The sequence below is a fragment of the Mytilus trossulus genome, chromosome 9 (assembly GCF_036588685.1).
Source record: "Mytilus trossulus isolate FHL-02 chromosome 9, PNRI_Mtr1.1.1.hap1, whole genome shotgun sequence".
Classification (NCBI taxonomy): Eukaryota; Metazoa; Mollusca; class Bivalvia; order Mytilida; family Mytilidae; genus Mytilus; species Mytilus trossulus.
The window spans coordinates 17,802,902-17,824,613 of NC_086381.1; the positions used below are offsets into that span (position 1 = coordinate 17,802,902).

At 32.7% G+C, this 21,712-nt stretch overlaps 2 protein-coding genes and 1 long non-coding RNA gene across 3 annotated transcripts in view; 2 read left to right on the forward strand and 1 right to left on the reverse strand.

Moving 5' to 3' along the window:
• Positions 1–771: 771 nt before the first annotated feature.
• LOC134683650 (uncharacterized) lies at positions 772–2,110 on the reverse strand. Its single transcript, XR_010101069.1, has 3 exons — positions 2,009–2,110; positions 1,400–1,518; positions 772–881 (listed from the first exon to the last, which is right to left on the reverse strand). It is a non-coding gene; the product is annotated as an uncharacterized LOC134683650 (long non-coding RNA).
• Positions 2,111–4,154: 2,044 nt separating this feature from the next.
• Positions 4,155–21,712, forward strand: part of LOC134685229 (1,5-anhydro-D-fructose reductase-like) — a 75,010-nt gene continuing 57,452 nt past the window's right edge. Inside the window, exons 1-2 of the mRNA XM_063544750.1 lie at positions 4,155–4,175; positions 5,252–5,362. Of these exons, the coding sequence (XP_063400820.1) occupies positions 5,270–5,362 (93 nt within the window). The 5' untranslated portion in view covers positions 4,155–4,175; positions 5,252–5,269. The remainder of the gene's footprint in view (positions 4,176–5,251; positions 5,363–21,712) is intronic.
• LOC134685227 (uncharacterized) overlaps positions 6,242–21,712 on the forward strand; it is a 28,573-nt gene continuing 13,102 nt past the window's right edge. The window contains exons 1-10 of the mRNA XM_063544747.1: positions 6,242–6,560; positions 7,453–7,554; positions 9,694–9,729; positions 12,976–13,091; positions 13,910–14,231; positions 17,477–17,529; positions 19,478–19,558; positions 20,028–20,090; positions 20,583–20,765; positions 21,608–21,683. Of these exons, the coding sequence (XP_063400817.1) occupies positions 7,458–7,554; positions 9,694–9,729; positions 12,976–13,091; positions 13,910–14,231; positions 17,477–17,529; positions 19,478–19,558; positions 20,028–20,090; positions 20,583–20,765; positions 21,608–21,683 (1,027 nt within the window). The 5' untranslated portion in view covers positions 6,242–6,560; positions 7,453–7,457. The remainder of the gene's footprint in view (positions 6,561–7,452; positions 7,555–9,693; positions 9,730–12,975; positions 13,092–13,909; positions 14,232–17,476; positions 17,530–19,477; positions 19,559–20,027; positions 20,091–20,582; positions 20,766–21,607; positions 21,684–21,712) is intronic.

The following is a 21,712-nucleotide window of genomic DNA, read 5'->3' on the forward strand; positions in this document are numbered from 1 at the left end:
GTGTTCCAGTTTTTAACATCATGTGTGCATCCTTCGAACGCTATGTGTGTTATTCTTGATCGGATAGTGTGTACTCCTTGAACGCCTAGTGTTTGAATCTGGAACATGACCTTGTGAGCAAATTTGTATGCCGTTACGCGTTCCAAGCCTTGTAACACTTCTGGAACGCTCGGACTGTGTTCCAGAAGTATGTGTTAAGATCCAGAACACATAGTGTATATTAGTGGAACACAATTTTACATGTTCCAGAAAAAAGTGTTCTATTCTCTGAAACATTATTGTGGTCTTGTAAAACAAATAATTAAATTGATGAAAAACATCTTTAATTGATTAAAAGGGGCAAAATTAAAAAAAAAAAAAGTACAATACAATGTGAAATATTGAAGCAACTTTAAAATGACAAGTTAGACAAGTTAAAAATATAACATTTGTAATTTGCAAAAATTAATGTGTCAAAATATTTAACCATAAACAAAATGTTCGTCATATTTAAAATTAGTATGTAACAACAAAGTTTAGTGACTTATGAACACAGTTTAACTCATCGTTTGCAACTTCTCAAGTCAAGCACAGTCCTGAATTACAAAATACTTATGTCAATGACTCGTTTATCACCAATATTTTCGATGATCCACAGCTTTCATAGCACTCAGATAGTCAATATCAAACATAAAATACCCTGTGTATATGCTGCTACTAGTCGAGTCGGTGTACATGTAACACTGCTACCTTAGGTACTTTTTAACATGATTTTAGTCGTCTACTGATTTTGAGCTGCCATTTTTTTTAGAACATTCGTCTTTTGAACTTCCATTTTTTAGAACATTCGTCTCCTTGGGTTATAACTACTCTTTAACCTTGTTATCCATCAACTGTGAGTTCTAAAATATAAAATATAAAGTGTATGAGTAAACAAATTATGGATCATGTCGATATTCCTTAAGAATTAGAATTAAACTCTTATTTCGTTTTTGTAATTCCATTATACTTGTCAGCATTATTAGATAAGATACATTTGTTAAAGAGTGGTATACATGCATTTTCAAGTATATGGGCTCTCGTGTTCTATAGCTTTTAAAAAAAGATGGTAGGAAGTGTCCAGCAAATGCTCATAGGTGTTTTAGGCAAAACTTTGTCGTTAGACTTGTCACTAAACTAACTGCTCACATTTCTAGAAACTAACTACCTTTTGCCTTTTTTTTTTTTAAGATATGAAGTAATTTCACTTATGATCTGTATACGATAATTCCAATTTAAATTGATGTTATTATATCGAATTTAGCTCAAATAGTTTTCGGATTATAATGTACTCCAGTGAATGGTGCACATTTTATTGATAAATCTGCAATAACAAAACTTGTAAGAGGTCAATGGGCACTCCTAAAATTCTTAAACTTACATAAAGTACTTTTATGGTGCAGGATAAGTAGTCATCTCTTGAACTGCGAAATTTTCTCTTCATTCTCGGCGAGGTATGCACGAACAATTACCCCTCAGTACTGTAGTTGTGTTTGTACCCTATAAAAGTAACATAAGAATACATAACAATACATGTATGAACGGTGGACATTTGCTAAAATGAAATACTAAGATTTAAAAGAATGAGAAAGCTATTAATATAACATATACATAAGAAATTTAAAATTAGTGTTGCAGTATGCCTTTTTACAAACTTCTGTCTTGACATTGGAACACATGGTGTTCAGAGAAAACGATTAGCTGGAACGTTTCATGTTCGAGACTAGAACACATTTACAATAGCAACGATATCATTAAACATTTACGTATCAATTTACATTGGTTTGTTTTTTTTATAGCATAATCATCTAAATATATTCTCTCAACGAACCTCCTACTTTTTAAATCGAATTATGGCATAACAGCACCGTTATGTGTTGACACAAAATGTTCTACTTCCATTTATACTTCAGTGTGTCCTGTGAAAGTAGAAATTTGTTGATTTAATACTTAAAAAAAATGTGTGATAAATAGAGATAATTAAACATACCTATTAAATCAAGTTTTGCTGTAATTTTCTTCAGTGAAGCTTCTTCAATCACGATCAAAAACCAAACTTCCGGTACATTAAATACGTCACGCGCTGTTATGTACGCGGGCATGTTTGGAACACATGGCGTTCGGGGGAAATGGTAAATTTGAACGCATCATGTTCGACGCCAGAACGCTGTTACAATAGCAACGTTTTCATGAGCATTTACACATTTACATTGTAAAAAAATATACCCAAAGAACTTAAGTCCTTTGATCTCCTTTAGAAAGAAGATTTATACTAAAAATCAATCATTTGCACGCTTATATAAATACGCTCTTTCATTTTTTTTTTACCAAACTATAATTTGCTTATGTTGATACAGCTAACATACATTTATCGTCAAATTATAGTGCGAATCACCCTTATTCATCGTCTGTTTGACTCTGAAGCGATGAAATATTGTTTCACTCCCCATTACAATATTAGAACATTTCTAGTGTTTAATTTAGAACACTTGTCTTGAACATGTGCGTTCAAAGACTGAACACAATGTGTTATATTCTTTAACGCTGGCGTTCAATGTGGAACACGAATGTTAATAACTGAACATATTGTGTTTAAAAATGGAACGCGTCTAGACGCGTCAGGCGTCCGCAATATTTGCAGTGTGGTCATGACCATATGCGTATACTCATATGGTCCGACCATACGCGTATGGTCCGACCGTACGCGTATGGTCGGACCATATGGGTATATACTCGTTTGGTTATTAACGGGCCGGACCATATGAGTATTTGGACCATAGAGGTATATTTTTCAATAATATGCGTGAGAAAACTTTATAAAATAACAATGATTGCTACATGCAATTGTATTATTTACAATTCAAATAACATTAAATATTGGAGTCAAAGCTAGTTTTCTCGCATCATTATGTGTAGGGTGACACTTAAGTCAACACAGTACCATAGCTTTTCTTGGGTCCTGTGTCACTCCGATGTGTCTACGGTGAATGGTCGGACCATATGAGTATATACCTCTATGGTCATGACCATACGCGTATGGTCCAAATACTCATATGGTCCGGAACATATATAGTTAATTACGCTTACCAAAAAATAAAATACCTTTTCAAGTCATTGAATTTTTTTCTCTCAAATAAACCAAATCGTTAAAGCCGATGACTGTATTTTTGCAGATCTTGATAATTTTATCATTTGTCAATTTTGAGTGTCAACATGACGTTTAAATTTGTCAATTTTAAGAAAGGATTAAACTCAAATAAGAAGATATAGGTAGATGTGGTGTGAGTGCCAATGAGACAACTCTCCTTCCAAGTAACAATTTAAAAAGTAAACCATTATAGTTTAAAGTACGGCCTTCAACACGGAGCCTTGGCTCACACCGAACAACAAGCTATAAAGGGCCCCAAAATTACTAGTGTAAAACCATTCAAACGGGAAAACCAACGGTATAATCTATATAAACAAAACGAGAAACACGTATATATTACATAAACAAACGACAACTACTGTAGGCTACACTTTTGGGAGAGAATATTGTTGGCTGATGTTCACATTTTAATCATTTCTGTATCCAAAAGTCCGGGGCGCCAATTATTACAAAATTTAATTTTTCATTTAAGAATTGAATGCTTCTTTTTGTAACTTCATTGGGGTGTAAACACATGGTAAAAGCGTTGACCGGAGTACATTTTGTATGAAGCGCGGAAAAAATGTACGCACGGTCAACGCTTTTACAACCCTACAGTGAAGTTACAAAAAGAAGCATTCGATACTTATAATTACATTTTTTAGCTTTTATCATGAAAACACGAATTTTATATTGTTTTTTTTTTTATTTAATTCACCTGTGCACTCTATTGTGGGACCACGTGTTATAATGGATGCTAAGTTTTATTGAGGATACAATTCGGCTGGAGGAATAACACGTGATGTGCAATTAGCAAATTAGAATAAAGTATTATAATGAAACATACATCTATTGTAATTATTTGCACTTAAAGGTCATATTTCAATTGCGCCCTTGGTTGCGCCAAAAATTGAAACTATGTTTGCGCCATTTTACCATGTTTACAGAAAACATTATTAACATACGGGAAAAGTTTAAATACTGAGTGACCATACAGGTTACTACACACAACTATAGAAGCTCAGATAAGGTAAATTGTGTTTGATTGCAAAAATACGATAGAATATTGCTTATACAATATGCAAGTCAACATTTATTTTCAAAATCGACGTGACAGAATAACACTTATATTATATTTTGCAACTGTACGAATGCGTACATTTTTTGGTTATAAATTTAAAAGAATTCTTGGGGCAAAGCCAAACACATTTTATAGTGCTTTCTTGTGGGTTTCATAATCACGTCAGTCACTCTGTTTTTTAACATTGTCATGTCTCTTATCAGTGTATAGTGCTTGTATTTTGGTTTTATGGTGCATTGTTTTATTTATGATGAATATATGTGTTATTGGGAAACAAAAAAACTGTGTTCTAGAATGAATCTATTTTTATACTATTTACCTGTGTTGACCTGTAAATGAAATGTTACTTATGTGGCGCAAGTGTAATATGGTTTGCAGCGAAAATGAAAGAATTTTTTTTGAAGCAAATAAAATGCAAATTGACGCAACAGCAAATCACCGTATAACTGTGATTTTTTTTCATCGAGGAGGCGCATGTTAGACGCGGGCGAGCTACCGCGGGTCTCTCGACCATTGAGGCCGGCAAACTATACCCCTGGTTTGCAAGATTTATTCCAATTGTTGAATTTTATCCTATTTGCTTTTTTAGTCACATACCGGCACATTTTGAAATGTTTATATGATCATCGTATATACTATACCCTGTTTGAAGTTTAAAAAGAAGATAAAAAAATACAAAAACAAATAAGATTGAATTATTATTCCCAATAATTAAACAATAAAATGCACAGGATTAACAAAATTACAGAAATCAAATGGCGTACAAAAACCTATGGTGACCGTACGACCTTTGACAATGAGAAAATCTACAAAAGCCCCGAAAATGTTTTTTAAAAGTTTATTTAAACTAGACATTGATCACTTTAGTTTGATTGTCTAAAATTTCGAATTCTTTATTTCCCAAGAAAGAAACTTAATCAACATTTTAAAAGTCTATATTTATCTCCCAGTGTAAACATATTGTAAACGAGGTATGATCTATTCTGATAAGAGAATTGATATACAAACTGTTATCTATACTTCAGGTTAAGTGTAGAGAAATCATGGCTGCGGAAATACCTAAATACTTTACACTTCCTAGTGGTGCAAAATACCCTGTTATTGGGTTGGGAACATTTACAGTTTTTAATGCAACCGTAAGTTTATATCATGTTTATATTGGTCAATATTATCCGAGTTACTTATACATGCTACACATGCTATATCAAGCCTCCTAAATCAAAATTTGTAATATCGATAACACACATGTACATTTTACATATCATGGTGATAGCAATTAATTTCTTAAAAACATTTAGAAAGGCAGGGAAACACAGAAAGAAATTACATTCTAGAAAATGAAATTGCAAGAATTTAAGATTTCAGAGTTTTGGAACAAGACGCACTCTGTAAAAAAATACAGAATATAAAAAAAGAAAATAAGCATTGCAAAGGGAAATTATGGAAAGCCACAGTGAACCCCCCGATTATTATTATTATTATTATTTTTTCCCCTTGGAAATACATGGATACAAATAAATCTTCGGCTTTGACAATCCCGCCGATTATTATAAATTCTACAATCTCCAACTTTTCAAAATCTTCGGCTTTTCAAAATCTACGGCTTTTCAAAATCTTCGGCTTTTCAAAATCTCCGGCTTTTCAAAATCTTCGGCTTTTCAAAATCTACGGCTTTTTAAAATCTTCGGCTTTTCAAAATCTACGGCTTTTCAAAATCTACGGCTTTTCAAAATCGTCGGCTTTTCAAAATCTTCGGCTTTTCAAAATCTTCGGCTTTTCAATATCTTCGGCTTTTCAAAATCTTCGGCTTTTCAAAATCTTCGGCTTTTCAATATATTCGGCTTTTCAAAATCTTCGGCTTTTCAATATCTTCGGCTTTTCAAAATCTTCGGCTTTTCAATATCTTCGGCTTTTCAAAATCTTCGGCTTTTCAATATCTTCGGCTTTCCAAAATCTTCGGCTTTTCAATATCTTCGGCTTTTCAAAATCTTCGGCTTTTCAATATATTCGGCTTTTCAAAATCTTCGGCTTTTCAAAATGTTTGCCTTTTCAATATCTACGGCTTTTCAAAATCTTCGGCTTTTCAAAATCTACGGCTTTTCAAAATCTTCGGCTCTTTAAAAATCTACGGCTTTTTATAATCTTCGGCTTTTAAAATTTCACCGACGATTATTATCATAAAATGCAGACGCGGAACGTGCGCGGGACAGAGAAATACATTCGAAGCTCTCTAGATTTGCATATTTTGGCTCATTATATCAAGAAACTTTGAGATATGTAGGTGTTTTTTTACAACTGGAAAACTTACACACGCAAGCACGTGCAGACTATATAGTAAGTATGCATGTACATATTTTGTAAGTGTGTGCGTAAGCGAATTGATATTTTTTAAGCCCCCGTAACAAAATAGAGGTTGGGTGTATATATACTGTCCGTTCGTCTGTTCGTCCGTAATGAAATCCCTTATTGATAGGATTTCAAACTCCTGTGGTAAGATGATCTAATTAAGATGCATAATTTTGTTTGTCCGGCTATCTCTTACAATTTTGTAAACATAATTAAGTTTCATGGCCACAGCATTTTCCCGGGCAGATCCAGCCATTCTCAAAAGGGGGGTCGGGTCACCAACTCTATGTCCCCAGGGGCAAATCTAGAAATTTTCATAAAGGTGGCCGGCATGCGTAATGCTTCAGTGATTCCCTATATGATAAACATTTTTTTTTCTCAAAAGGGGGGCCTGAGTTTTTACAATGAAATCACTTGGCCCCTTTCAAATGTCCATGCCTTTGATTGGAATGGGACAAGTTACAGATCAAGTTATGATGTTCCTTGACTTTAATAATAATGATAAAATTCTTTATTTAACGAAGGTAACACATTTAACAATTACATGTTACAACTTAAAAAATTTAATTTAACCATGACATAGTCATACAATTGTATAGATAGAGGAAGATGTGGTGTGAGTGCCGATGAGACAACTCTCCATCCAAGTAACAATTTAAAAAGTAAACCATATTATAGGTTAAAGTACGGCCTTCAACATGGAGCATTGACTCACACCGAACAACAAGCTATAAAGGGCCCCAAAATTACTAGTGTAAAACCATTCAAACGGGAAAACCAACGGTCTAATCTATATAAACAAAACGAGAAACATGTGTATATTACATAAACAAACGACAACTACTGTACATCAGATTGTATGTTTTAATTTATGTTTCAGTTACAATGTACTGCCAACACTGTGGGGAAAATCTTGCCAAAAGTGCACACTTTTGCACAAATTGTGGCAAGTCTGTCACATCATCAGCCCCCACATCATCAGGTAAGAGATATATACCATGTATACACATGTGTTTAATAAGTGCATGTCGATTCACAAAGTCATAATTCAACATTTATTATTCCTGTATACATGTTAAAATCACATGATGAAATTGTTTTTTTTTTAATTGGACAGATAGAATATCACGAATATGTACATGTTAACATATTACATGAACAAAACATTCAGCGTTTCTGAAATCTTTCGTTACAAAACAAAACTAAATGTTCTGAAGAACCCGAATTGCTCACCTGGCTTTAATAGGTTTATTTGAACACATGAAAAGACATTTGTATGTAAATTAATTACCATAGACATTAAAAAAAATGGGATTTTCCAGTTTTCAGACGATACCTTTAAAGTTCTTTGAGCAATATTGCAGCAATGCAGGTGTATCGACGAAGTAGTTTTTTGGCTTATACCTCTGAAAGTTCAGCATTTAGAGCAAATTTGACAGTAGGTGAAAATAAAACTCTCTATCTTAAAATTTTGATAGGAATCAAACAATTTGTTTCTTGTTTGCTGACCATGAATTAATAATTTTGTATATAACAATAATTAAGGAAATTTATCTTGAATATAGACATCATAGATAGAGAAACACTGTAAACAGCAATAATCTGTCTGTGTATTTTTTTAAAAATTATAATATGTTGTCACTGACAACAAAATGGGGTCAAGATCAATAATTGCAATTTTGACTTTTCCTGTTCAGGAGTTATGGTTCTTGAAAAATGGTTAAATGATGTTTCCAGTCGTGTCTGTGTAATCACTCATGAACCGTTCAACCAAAGCTTTTCCAATTTCAATATCTTGTTACTGATGACAAAATTGAGGTCAATCTTAATAAAATTGTGATTTTCACTTTTTCTGATCAGGAGTTATGGTTCTTGTGATAGTGAAAAATTGTATTTCCATTGATTTTGTTGCATGTACTCATGAACCATTCAGCCAAAGCTTTTTAAATTTCAATAATGTTAAACAACATGGCAGTCATGGCTTACAACAGAACTTAAGGGGGAAATGCAGTTTCAATTTATATCTCTGACACTATTTTGCAAAACTATCCATTATTTTATGCATCAATTGTATATAACAACATCAGCTGAGTGAGACAGGGTCCTTGGATCCTCTATATATGTGGCGGAACAAAATTATCCATACCTGCTGCATATGTACTATATAATTTCTTTCTGAATTGTTTACACTAGTAATTTTGGAGTCCCTTATAGCTTTCTGTTTGGTCTGGTCAAAGCCTTGTAAAACATGCCATACATGTAATATGTATTTGTTATTATCAGGTTGGGAACAACCCTTCCTCATGAAAGGGCCATTTTACTGTTGTAGAAAAGATAATAGAAAAACTTATAAGGGGGGTAACTTTTTAAAAGAGGAGTCCACTTATTCATGTTATTTTGAATAATATAAAAGAAAATTATACATGTTAAAGTCCAGATATATTATAAAATTCTTTGAAAAGTAGACCATTTGATACCAGATATATATAGTGTCTGATGATCCCTTCAGTCATGTTAGTACTTAAAAGCGGTTTTTTACCAAAACTTAAATTGACCCCTCTTCAAAGGCTATTTATAACAATAACAATAAGGGGTTGTTCCTTACTTGACTATGACTTGGATGGGTAATTTTCTCAATGGCACACATACATATACCACATCTTATTATTCAATTATTTCTTGGTGAACAGGGAAAAAGTACTTCATAAATTAAAAAAAAAATCAAAATACAAGTGATAAATAAAATTTAAATATTACCATATAAAATTGAGAATGGAAATGAGGAATGCATGTGGCAAAGAGACAACAACCCTACCACAGAATAGACAACAGCATGACAGCCAAAGGCCACCAATGGGTTCCAGCTTTGCCTTAAAAATTAGGAAATTAAATATTTTTTTATAAAAAATTTCAAATGGCTCGCCCCAATTTTTGAATTTTAAAAACCTTAACAATAAGAAATTTAATTTGAGTGGCCTAACTGTATCATGGTTATTGTGTAAATAAATTTGTATTTTTTAAATGTTCATATGATCAAATACAGTAATTAGGTTGGCAAATTAACGGGACTGTGTAGGACCACTCATTTAACTTAATATTTATTTAAATGTTTTTCTTGCAGAATGTGAAAGCTTAATGCCAACCGAATTATCGTCAGGTTTGTAGACTTATGCTGAAGTGTGCTAGACTGTCTTGTTAAGCATGTGCAAAATGTGAAATGAATCATCTTTGAAATGATATGGGCCTATATCATTTGTATACAGACATTTGTTCAAATCCACCAAAAATGAGTATATTTCATACCTGTTTTTAGCTCACCTGGCCTAAAAGTCCAAGTGAGCTTTTCTCATCACTTGGCCTCCAGCATCGTTAACTTTTACAAAAATCTTCTCCTCTGAAACTACAGGGCCAAATTAAACCAAACTTTGCTACAATCATCATTGGGATATCTAATTTAAAAAGTGTGGCGTGACCCGGCCAACCAACCAAGATGGCCGCCATTGCTAAAAATAGAACATAGGGGACCTGGGTAAAAGGCAGTTTTTGGCTTATAACTCAAAAACCAAAGCATTTAGAGGAAATCTGACAAGGAGTGAAATTATTTATCAGGTCAAGATCTATCTGTCCGGAAATTTTCAGGTGAATCCAACAACCCATTGTTGGGTTGCTGCCCCTGAATTGGTAATTTTAGGGAAATTTTGCTGTTTTTGGTTATTATCTTAAATATTATTATAGATAGAGGTAAACTGTAAACAGCAATAATAGTCAGCAAAATAAGACCTAAGAATAAGTCAACATGACCAAAATGGTCTAAGTTATTGTCCTTTATAGTCAATTTTTAACAATTTGTTGTGAATCCATCTGCGTCCTTTGTTTAATATTCACATAGACCAAGTTGAGCGACACAGGCTCTTTAGAGGCTCTAGTTAAGTTGGTTATAGACTTTTGAAGGGGGTCTCATCGGTGGGTTCCAATCCTGGACCTCGCTTACTGTTTTGTCATATTCCCCTAACCCGCTTACACTATATACGTAAGCAATTCTCATCACTTGGCGTCTGTCGTCGTTAACTTTTACAAAAATCTTCTCCTCTGTAACTGCTGGGCCAAATTAAACCAAACTTTGCCACAATCATCATTGGGGTATCTAGTTTAAAAAATGTGTGGTGTGACCAGCCATACCAACCAAGATGGCCACCATGGCTACAAATAGAACATAGGGGTAAAATGCAGTTTTTTGGCTTATAACTAAAAAACCAAAGCATTTAGAGCAAATCTGACATTGGATAAAATTGTTTATCAGGTCAAGATCTATCTGCCCTGAAATTTGCAGATGAATCAGACAACCAGTTGTTGGGTTGCTGCCCCTGAATTGGTAATTTTTGGGAAATTATGCTGTTTTTGTTTATTATCTTGAATACTATTATAGATAGAGATAAACTGTAAACAGCAGTAATGTTCAGCAAAGTAAGATTTACAAATAAGTCAGTATGACCAAAATTATTGGTTGACCCCTAAGGAGTTATTGCCCATTATAGTCAATTTTAAACAATTTTCCTAAAATTATTAAATTTTTACTACTGGTAACATTTTCCACAGATACTACTAGGCCAAGTTCATTATAGATAGTGATAATTGTAAGCAGCAAGAATGTTCAGTAAAGTAAGATGTACAAATATATCACCATCACCAAAACACAATTTTGTCATGAATCCATCTGCTTCCTTTGTTTAATATTCACATAGACCAAGGTGAGCTAGTTTTGTCATTTCTCGGGTCCCGCAAGACCTCATTTCCCGTTTTCAGGACACAATAATTTGACTGTCATGTGTCACGCTTACAAATAATTGGCAATCCCACGTCACGCTTAGACCCCAATGAGACCCACTTTGAAATGAACTGATTGGACCCCCCAAAAAAAACTTGGCCATAAAAGCAATGCCGGATGAGCCTTGCAAAGAAATGATAGGCAAGATTGAATTGATATTCCTGACAGACTTTTCCTATATGACATTTAATCTGAATTGATTCTAGATACAGACTCTTTTTTAATTATTAAGGAGGTTCACTGCTATAAAATTTTATAAAGATATAAAAAGATGTGGTATGAGTGCCAATGAGACAACTCTCCAAGTCTCTAGTCATGAATGTAAAAGATAACAATTTCAGGTCAAAGAACGATACATGTACACATATTTTGTACCTAAATGAAAGTATGATTTGATAAGATTTATTAGAAATTACTCAGACACACATATAAAAGTGTACCATAAGGTCAAAAATACAATACAATGTAAATAACATGACAGATGATTATTATTAAAGTCATTTCATAGCTCTTTAGATTCCCACAGTGATAATGCAAAGCAAATTTACAGATCTAACATTGCTGGGTTGATGTCTAGACAAGTTGTATATATATACATTATTTACACAGCCATGTATCACCATCACTGCTGGTGATCCGATGGATAAATCGGTTGAAGAGTTGTCACTGACTCAGACGTACTTATGAATATAATTATTTGCTTTACTACAGATAATTTAGCTGATCTGTAAGAATAACTTCTTTATGCCTTATATATAATGTACTTTAGTACGACGCTAGATTAAAACTGGCGCGGAAAGGTCACACCCGTTCACCGTAAGTTTCATTTTTATGAAGCCCAGGTGGTTGTCTTGTCTAGCGGGACGGCTACAGTGCAGGCGATTTGGTGTCACAATATCTCAGTAGCATGGGATGTTCCAACAATGTAAGATCTGTAAATTTGCTTTTCGCAAATTTTTTGTTATTATATATATATAGTTGGATATGACATAATTCAAAAAATTGTTTTTGCTGTTCTGATGAAAGCTTTTAAAAATTGAATTTTGTATAGTTCAGTATAACAATAAGACAGTAAACATTCAAACTTGACGAGCTCGGATGAGCTGTGTAGTACATAGGTATGTGATTGTTTCTTTTAAAATGACACAATGTTTTCATTTTTACATATCAGCAAAATATAGAATTCATCTCCATTACCATTTAGGAGGCATTAGTTTAGCAGCTCTTTACTTATCATTTGAACACCAGCTTCATTTTCTTTCCTACTGTTGTTTACTATGCTTATAGAATTATCCTAACATGACTAATCATTCATTTAATTGCATGAAAAGCCATCATGAATAGTGATTTTGACTGCTTTTCTGTGGTAATTCAAGGTAAATTTAGTTTTTAGTTCATTTTTTTTGGAATATAATTTTGTCGAATATGAACAGATTAGAAATAATATAAATCATAAATGATTTTGAAACTTTAACCCTGCGAACCGACATCAGAGGGAATTTTTTGTTTTTTTCTGTTTAAACCAAACCAAAATCAGAAATCATTTGGCCAGGATATAGATTTATTTCCTTTTTGTAGATGGCAGCAAAAGTCTGGAAGCTTTGAGAAAACGATTTCTCACTAACAAATCTGAAGCTTCACCACCTAAAAAAAGCTGCGTGAAGCCAGATTTGAAGATGAAAGAGATAAAAGAGGTAAAATATTTTGGTGGTTTAGTATTTGATAACTTTTTATGCATCACCTTTGATATTAGAGGTGAGTTATATGTTTCGTTCTGTGTGTCCCTCTAGGTATCCTTTTGTCATTTTTTTTGTCTGGTATCACGTTAAAGTCCTTTTTGATGAAGTTGCTGTAACAACTTCTTCAAACTTAGTACCTAAGCTCAATGATAAGTCAAACCACAAGATCTGATTATAATCACCTAGGCTGTTTCAACCGATTGAATTATTTTAAATATCTAAAAGCAATATATCCTACATCTCCTTTATAACTTCATAATGGGAAATGCCAGTATGGGTCAACATCAATTGAAGCTTTCTGCATGCCTGAAATAATTTAGAAAAACCAATTCTTTCCAACAAGCTCATTAACACAATTTTCTGACAAGGTGAGCAACACAATCACAAAAACAAAGATACTCACATTTATTTATAAATTCATAATCCTCTTCAGTATCTTTCAAATCTGGGCCAGCTCATTTTTCCTTAATTTCTTATCATAATTTGTCATTTTTCTACTGGATTTTGACAATGATGTGATGATGATCATGATGATACATTTTTGTACCTAATATCCATTTTTCACTATTACATGTATATCAGCCGGGTCATTTTTATACAGTCATCTATTATATTAGGAAGTACTGTAAAGTCCTAGATTTGTATCTGATGTAAAATCGATATTGCATATCCAAATCTTCCAAATTTTCTCCTATAGTACATGTATAGGGAATACTCGTACAACAAACCTTGCATGAAAGTGTCTTTCATTTTTTTCTTTATTAATTTTATAGGATATACAAGTGCAGTTACAAATCCAAATTTTGGATAAGTATGAAACAGCTGTGAAAAGAGTTTTCCCTACATCAGAAGACATATTATCTGGGAAGATATCTATTACAGTGCCAATCAAGTCTACTGGTGTCTACTGGATGAAGAAAGTTAATGAATATTTTCAGGGCAATTATAAGCTACAGATTATGACAATTTGTTCTTCTGGATACAGTGTTGTTGACAATCCAGAAGATTTCAAAATTGCAAACCTGAAGTTTGAAATGAAAAAGTTTAACAAGAAGGCCGGTGATTTGCAAGCATACATAAAATTTGTAGACAAAGGTAAATGATGTTGTAATTCTGATTGATTTTTAAATTCTTAAATGAATAACCCATTGATATTTAAGACAAAATCTCACTGTAAATTTCTTTTACCAATGGTCATCGAGAGAAATGCAGTAGGCCGTATTGGTCTTGTCTGAGTCTCCACTACAAAAAATTCTACCCGTATACATTTCTCATCACTTTGTGTCCGACGTCGTCCTCTGTTGGCGTTAGCTTTTACCAAAATCTTCTCTGAAACTAATAACCCAAATTCAACCAAACTTGGCCACAATTATCATTGGGTATCTAGTTGATGACCAACCAAGATGGCTGTCATGGCTAAAAATAGAACATAGGGGTTAAAATGTAGATTTAGGCTTATAACCAAAGCATTCAGAGCAAATCTGACACGGGGTGAAATTGTTTATCAGACAAATCGGACAACCAGTTGTTGGGTTGCTGCCCTGGAATTGGCAATTTTAAGGAAAATACATCGTTTTTGGGCTATTATCTTGATTATAATTATAGATAGGGATAAAGTGTAAACAGCAATAATGTTCCTCAAAGTCAGATCTACAAATAAGTTAATGTGACTAAAATGGTCAGTTGACCACTTCAGGAGTTATTGCCTTTTGTAGTCATTTTTTTACCAATTCTTTGTAATTTCTAATCTTTTACAAAAATCTTCTCCTTTTAAACTACTGGCCCAAATCTAACAATACTTGGCCATAATCATCATTGAGGTATCTAGTTTAAAAAATGTGTGCGGTGACCTTGTCAACCAATCAAGAAGGCCGCCATAGTTAAAAATAGAACATAGGAGTAAAATGTTGATTTTGGCTTAAAACTCTTAACCAAAGCATTAAGATCAATTCAGAAATGGGAATTAAATTGTTTTGCAAGTCAAGATCTATCTGCCCTGAAATTTTCAGATGAATCTGACAACTGGTTGCTGCCCCTGAATTGGAAATTTTTAAGGAAATTTTGCTCTTTTTGGTTATTATCTTGAATATTATTATAGATAGAGATAAACTGTAAACAGCACTAATGTTCAGCAAATTAAGTCAACGTGACCCAAAAGGTCAATTGACCCCCCCCCCCCCCCCCTTTTAAGGAGTTATTGCCCTTAATAGTCACTTTTTAACAATTTCCAAAAAAATTGTAAATATTCACTTACATATTCCACTGAAACTAACTGGGTCAAGCTCATTATAGATAGAGATAATTGTAAGCAGCAAGAATGTTTAGTAAAGTCAGATCAACAAACACATCACCAAAACACAATTTTGTCATGAATCCATCTGTGTCCTTTGTTAAATATTCACATAGACCAACCAAGGTGAGTGACACAGGCTGTAGTATAATTATTGCCCTCACTTTGGATTAAAGACCAATAATTACTGAATAACATTAAAATTTTTTGATTAACTTGACTGTACAGTACTGTTAAATAGGGATGTCTTATTGTCAAATTGATTTATTGTCTTGCCTTGATGGAGTCAAAAAGCTAGACATAGGTATGCTGTTTCCGGTGGCGGCAGCAATGGCGGCAAAAATGTATTAGTTTGTGATTAGGTATAGTTTATGGTGAACCACTAGTGGTAGGTCAATCATATTTGGTATGCAGTTGTATCAGCATTGGCATATCTCATTTCCATGGAGATAACTTGGCTACGCCCCCTTTGTCATGGTCTATTGACTTTGAAAATTTTTGAAAGTTATCTATTAATTTGTGATTAGGTCAGTTCAAGTGGAACCATTAGTGGTAGGCCAATGTAAATTGGTATTCAGTTGTATAAGCATTGGCAAATCTCATTTCCATGGATAATATTTGGCCTCGACCCTCAGTCATGATCTGATGACTTTGAAATTTATCTTAGTTTACATGATTTTTTTTGTAATTTAATGTTAAATCAATGATATTTGGTATGCAACATTGCTAGTATTGCTTCCATGGAGATTACATAGCACACCCCCCCCCCCCCCCCCCCCCCCCCCCTTTTTCATGCTTCATTGACTTTGAATTTATTACATAGTTTACAAGTTAATTTTTGTATTTTGATTTGGGAACAACTTATAACATAAGTCAATGGTATTTGGTATGCAGTTGAATTAGCATTGGCACATCTCATTTACATGGAGATTGTTAAGTCATGTCAATCAGTCATGGTTCATTGACTTTGAATGTTTGCATAACTTGTATAAAATGTTAAGGTATGGCTATTTTAATTTCAACATTTGAATAATCAAAATTACAAAAAGAGAGACATATCTCTGTGATAACAGTTTATTAATTTTATGAAATTCAGTTTCAACCCTCAAATTAATAGCATAAATATACATTTCAATTTAGATGAATTTCAAAAGTGTTGTTTACTTTACATTTATGTTGAGTTGTGGGACTTTTTTTATAATTTGCTATTTGCACAGCTCTGTATTGCTTTTTGTCATTACCTTGGATACTTTGACAGAAGAAGAGAGATTGCTGCATTCTATCCTTTTAACATGTTTATTTATACATTTAAATTCAAAAGTAAAAAATGGAGGTTAAGTAATATGAACATGCTAAACAGGTTGTGTAATAATGAAGTCAGTGTGTTATTCACCATTTTCATGGTTCGCAAAAAAATAATAAAAGATACAATATAACAAGTAACTGAGAATTCACTGTCACTTGTGTAAGAATATGAGTAATTCCAGATTTGATTAACAAAAAATTTTTTATGGCCATGATGACCTGTTGCAGTCATCAGTCCAATTATGGAACATAAAATTTATATTTTATAAAACTTTAATTCAACTTCTTGTATTATTTCGCTTTTTTAAATTAGTTGTCGAAACTTGAACTTTTTATGCCCCATCTACGATAGTAGAGGGGCATTATGTTTTCTGGTCTGTGCATCCGTATGGCTGTCCGTCTGTCTGTCCGTCTGTTCATTCGTTCGTCTGTTACACTTCAGGTTAAAGTTTTTGGTCAAGGTAGTTTTTGATGAAGTTGAAGTCCAATCAACTTGAAACTTAGTATACATGTTCCCTTTGATAAGATAATTCTAATTGTAATGCCAAATTAGAGAATTTATTCCAATTTCACAGTCAAGTAAACATAGAAAATGATAGTGCGAGTGGGGCATCTGTGTACTGTGGACACATTCTTGTTTGAAGTTGTTACTTGAAGCATATTACTTTACATATATCTGACACTTGATATGTTCTTATGATTAGTTGGATTTTATAATTTATTTCATTTTATTTTTCTCTCCCAGACCGCTCACAACTTAAGAAGTTAGTTACATGTAATCAATCACAGAGAGAACAGGTGCTTTTCTATTACTAAGAATAGTTTTGTTTGGTTTTTGTTTTGTTTTGTTTCTTTTATTTAAAGGATATTCCAGTTATCAATTTTTAATAGTTGATAATATATTTAATTATAGCCTTTTTGTGCCAAAATACTGGAATCTCCTTAAACTTCCTTCAGAAAAATATTTTCTTACGTTTAGTAAATGCATTTGTTTGTTAACTTAACATTTCAGGGCAGAGAGACATTAGATTTGACTGATTTGTTTTAACAAATTATAACATTAAAACTCTCTTATAGTATATTAGAAGATATTATACTTAAATACACTTCATTTGTTTTCCTTAAATGCCATATATCTGATACTATTTATTAACAACGTTTCCTTATATGGTCATTGTCAGTTTTCAGTGATTTTAAAAAAGATATGATAGGTAATTTGTGACAATGATACGGATAGAACAATCAACATTGTGCACTATTTTTATATAATTTGAATTTGAATGTAACACATCTTCTGATTGGATGACATCATTATGTTTATCATATCATAGACACATTTTTGTCATGTTACCATACTGTCATCAAAGATTCGTGATTTACTCCTTTATAAAATAGAATTTAGAATTAAATTATAAGAAATAACTGTAATATTTTATCAGTCTATTCGAAATAACATAAAAAATGTGGTGCACACTGTTAAATAACCCGCTACACGCTTAATTCAGTGCATACCACATTTTTAGCTCACCTGGCCCGAAGGGCCAATTGAGCTTTTCCCATCACTTTGCATCCGGCGTCTGCTGTCGTTAACTTTTACAAAAATCTTCTCCTCTGAAACTACTGGGCCAAATTGAACCAAACTTGGCCACAATCATCATTGGGGTATCTAGATTAAAAATTGGGTCCGTTGACCCGTTCAACAAACCAAGATGGCCGCCATGGCTAAAAATAGAACATAGGGGTAAAATGCAGTTTTTGGCTTATAACTCAAAAACCAAAGCATTTAGAGCAAATCTGACCAGGTTATATTGTTTATCAGGTCAAGATCTATCTGCTTCGAAAATTTCAGATGAATCGAACAACCTGTTGTTGGGTTGCTGCCCCTGAATTGGTAATTTTAAGGAAATTTTGCTGTTTTTGGTTACTATCTTGAATAATATTATAGATAGAGATAAACAGTAAACAGCAATAATGTTCAGCAAAGTAAGATTTACAAATAAGTCATCATGACCTATTGGTCAGTTGACCCCTTTAGGAGTTATTGCCCTTTAAAGTTATTTTTTTACATTTTTCATAAATTTGGACGATTTTTAGAAAATATTTTCCACTGCAATTAGTGGGCAAAGTTCATTATAGATAGAGATAATTGTAGCAACAAGAATGTTCAGTAAAGTAAGATCTACAAACACATCACCATCATCAAAACACAACTTTGTTATGAATTTATCTGTGTCCATTTGTTTAATATGCACATAAACCAAGGTGAGCAACACAGGCTCTTGAGTTTATGATATTTCTTCATAGACAGAAAATATTACAGTCATTCCTTAAATAATTTATATTAAACTAGACTGTTACCTACTTGGATAAAGAAATTTAAAAATAAAAGCTATATAATAATGTTTAGGTGCAAGAATTCACTAAGGCCAGATTTTATAATTTTTTGTGCCAATATAATCCTTACATGTACGTATACCTTTAAAATCATTGTTCTTCTGTTGAAATTTATAAAATCAATTATATATGGTAAAAATCAACATTAAAAACTGTCTTCAATTATGTTTCAAATGTTCATACTGGCTGATTTCAGGGAACAAAAAACCTAACCTTGAATACACCTGTTGTGTTTTGGTTATCTATATTTATCTAAGTAATTTTTTTCTGTGAAAATGCTGATTAAGTTTTGTTTTTTTTTATCATTAGATCCACTTGACTGTAACTTAATTCCCTTAAATCATAATTTTAGGAAAGACCCTGTGTTAAAAAAGACAAGGACGATGTTGCCAGGGTAACAGAATCAAGGACAACTTCAACTATTGCTCTCAAGGTACTACATGTATATGGTGGTAGTTTTTCCCTAGTTTCCAATCACAGGTTGTGGTTTTCTACAGGCACTCAAGTTCATGTATATTGACCAACACCAGTGGATGTCTCATAAACTTCCAGTTCCTAATGTCGACAGTCATTGTCAAATCTTTCACAGCATAGCCCACAGAAATTGTTCCCATGTAAATGATATCCAGTTATATTTGCTTTGAATGAAATTGTAAAAAAAAATCTCAACATCTGAAATATACTGAAGCACAAATCATATCAAAAGTTTGGTTACACAGATTATATAGTGATTGAAATACTGATTTATGGTATGATTAAGATATAAAGAAATAGTTGATGCTCAGTAGTTAGGCTTATTGATTTATTAGCAAATAGCATATATATATATACAGTTATTTTTGTGTAATTTCTAACAAACCTTATAATTGATGATCATGATTAGTTCACTTTTATTATTGTAGGAGAAATCTATTGAGATGAAAATAAGAAAAGAAGGCAGAGCCACCAAAGCAGGTGCAATCCAGGTATAAAATGTGTCTCTTTGGAGATTCTACCTATAATATTTTCCCATTATACCATTATACCCTATGGATTATTTTACTTCCTTATTTCAAACAAGACTTTTAAATAGTACTTGTACTATGATGTAGCAATTGCTGTGTTTTTCTCAATTTATAAAAAGCCAATTTATAATTTTAGGCTGAATTAGAGTTGGTTTCTTTGAAAACAAAAACACATAATGCTCCTAGGTGAGTCCAGGGACTAGACTAGGGGCATTACTTTTTTGGTCTGTGCAATTATCCATTCATCTGTATGTCCTGATTCAGGTTAAATTTTTGGTCAAGGTAGTTTTTTATGAAGTTTAAGTCCAATCATCTTGAAACTTTTTACACAATTTAATGCAAAATTAGAGTTTTGAACCAATATTATCACTGACAACTTAACATAGAAATGATGATGCAAGTGGGGCATCATACTATTGACCCATTCTTGTTATATCTATTATAATTTACCAGGCTGAATATGAAAGTTTATCATCAGATGAAGATACTGCACTCCAACTTACTAGTCAGGAAGGAGGAAATGAAGATAAAGTATTAATTTTGGTTGAAAGATTGTCAATGTATGAGTCAGGAGTTCAGAGTGCTAAGTCAGCAGGTGATACCTCTAAGCAGAAAACATATGGTACAGCCCTGAAGGTACATTATGTATTTTTAGATGAAATGACAGACACGACTTTCTTCTTATTTTCTGACATGAATTGTCTTATGAAATATGCAGCTTTTATGAAAGAAGGATTGGTTATTGCTTCTTATTTTGCGTTAAAGACTTATGTAGAAAAGACTAAATATAAAGAAAAAACATTACACAGGTATTGAAATACTGTTACACTCCCATCTCTCTGTCTGCATTTTTTTTCATCAGTCAGTGTGTTACATTAAATGTCATCACATTTTTTAGCAGTAACAAACTATCAAGGCTTTCTCCAATCTGGGAATTAAGGTTCATATGAGCAAGTTAATCTGTGTGCTACAGGGACAAATTCTGGTTTAAAGTCATATGAAATGAGTAATCGATGAAAAATTAATCCAATTATTGAACCAATTAATGCATACATACATCATAAACTTGTCTTCTGTGCATGGTTTTATCATTTTTTTCACATACATGTTGTAAAATCGTCAAAAATATTTCAATTATATATTTGTAAAAATATGGCAGCTAATTTGAAGCCGAAGTTTAACCATTGTCACCTATTAATAAATTATCAACAAAGCAGCACAGATATTCTTGCTGGAAACAATTAAACAATTTTAAAGTAAACTTCTAAAATTCTTCATAGAAAATTATAATTTTATAATAAAGGTAGCCATTAAGTAAGAAAAAACATAATGCATATTTTTTTAACTTGAAGTTCCATATGACTTGGATAACCATTTCTGCATTGTTCTCATTTAGCCAAGTGGATGATTTATTTTGATATGGTATAAGCAGTTAACTTGTTCTTTATTTACAATATGTTTTCCCCTGATATTTACAGACAATACAAGATTTATTACTGCAGGCGCAGAAAGGAAAGGTAGTGGATGAAAGTGGTATACCACCTAGAATACCAGGTATAATCACACACTACAAAAATGTTATG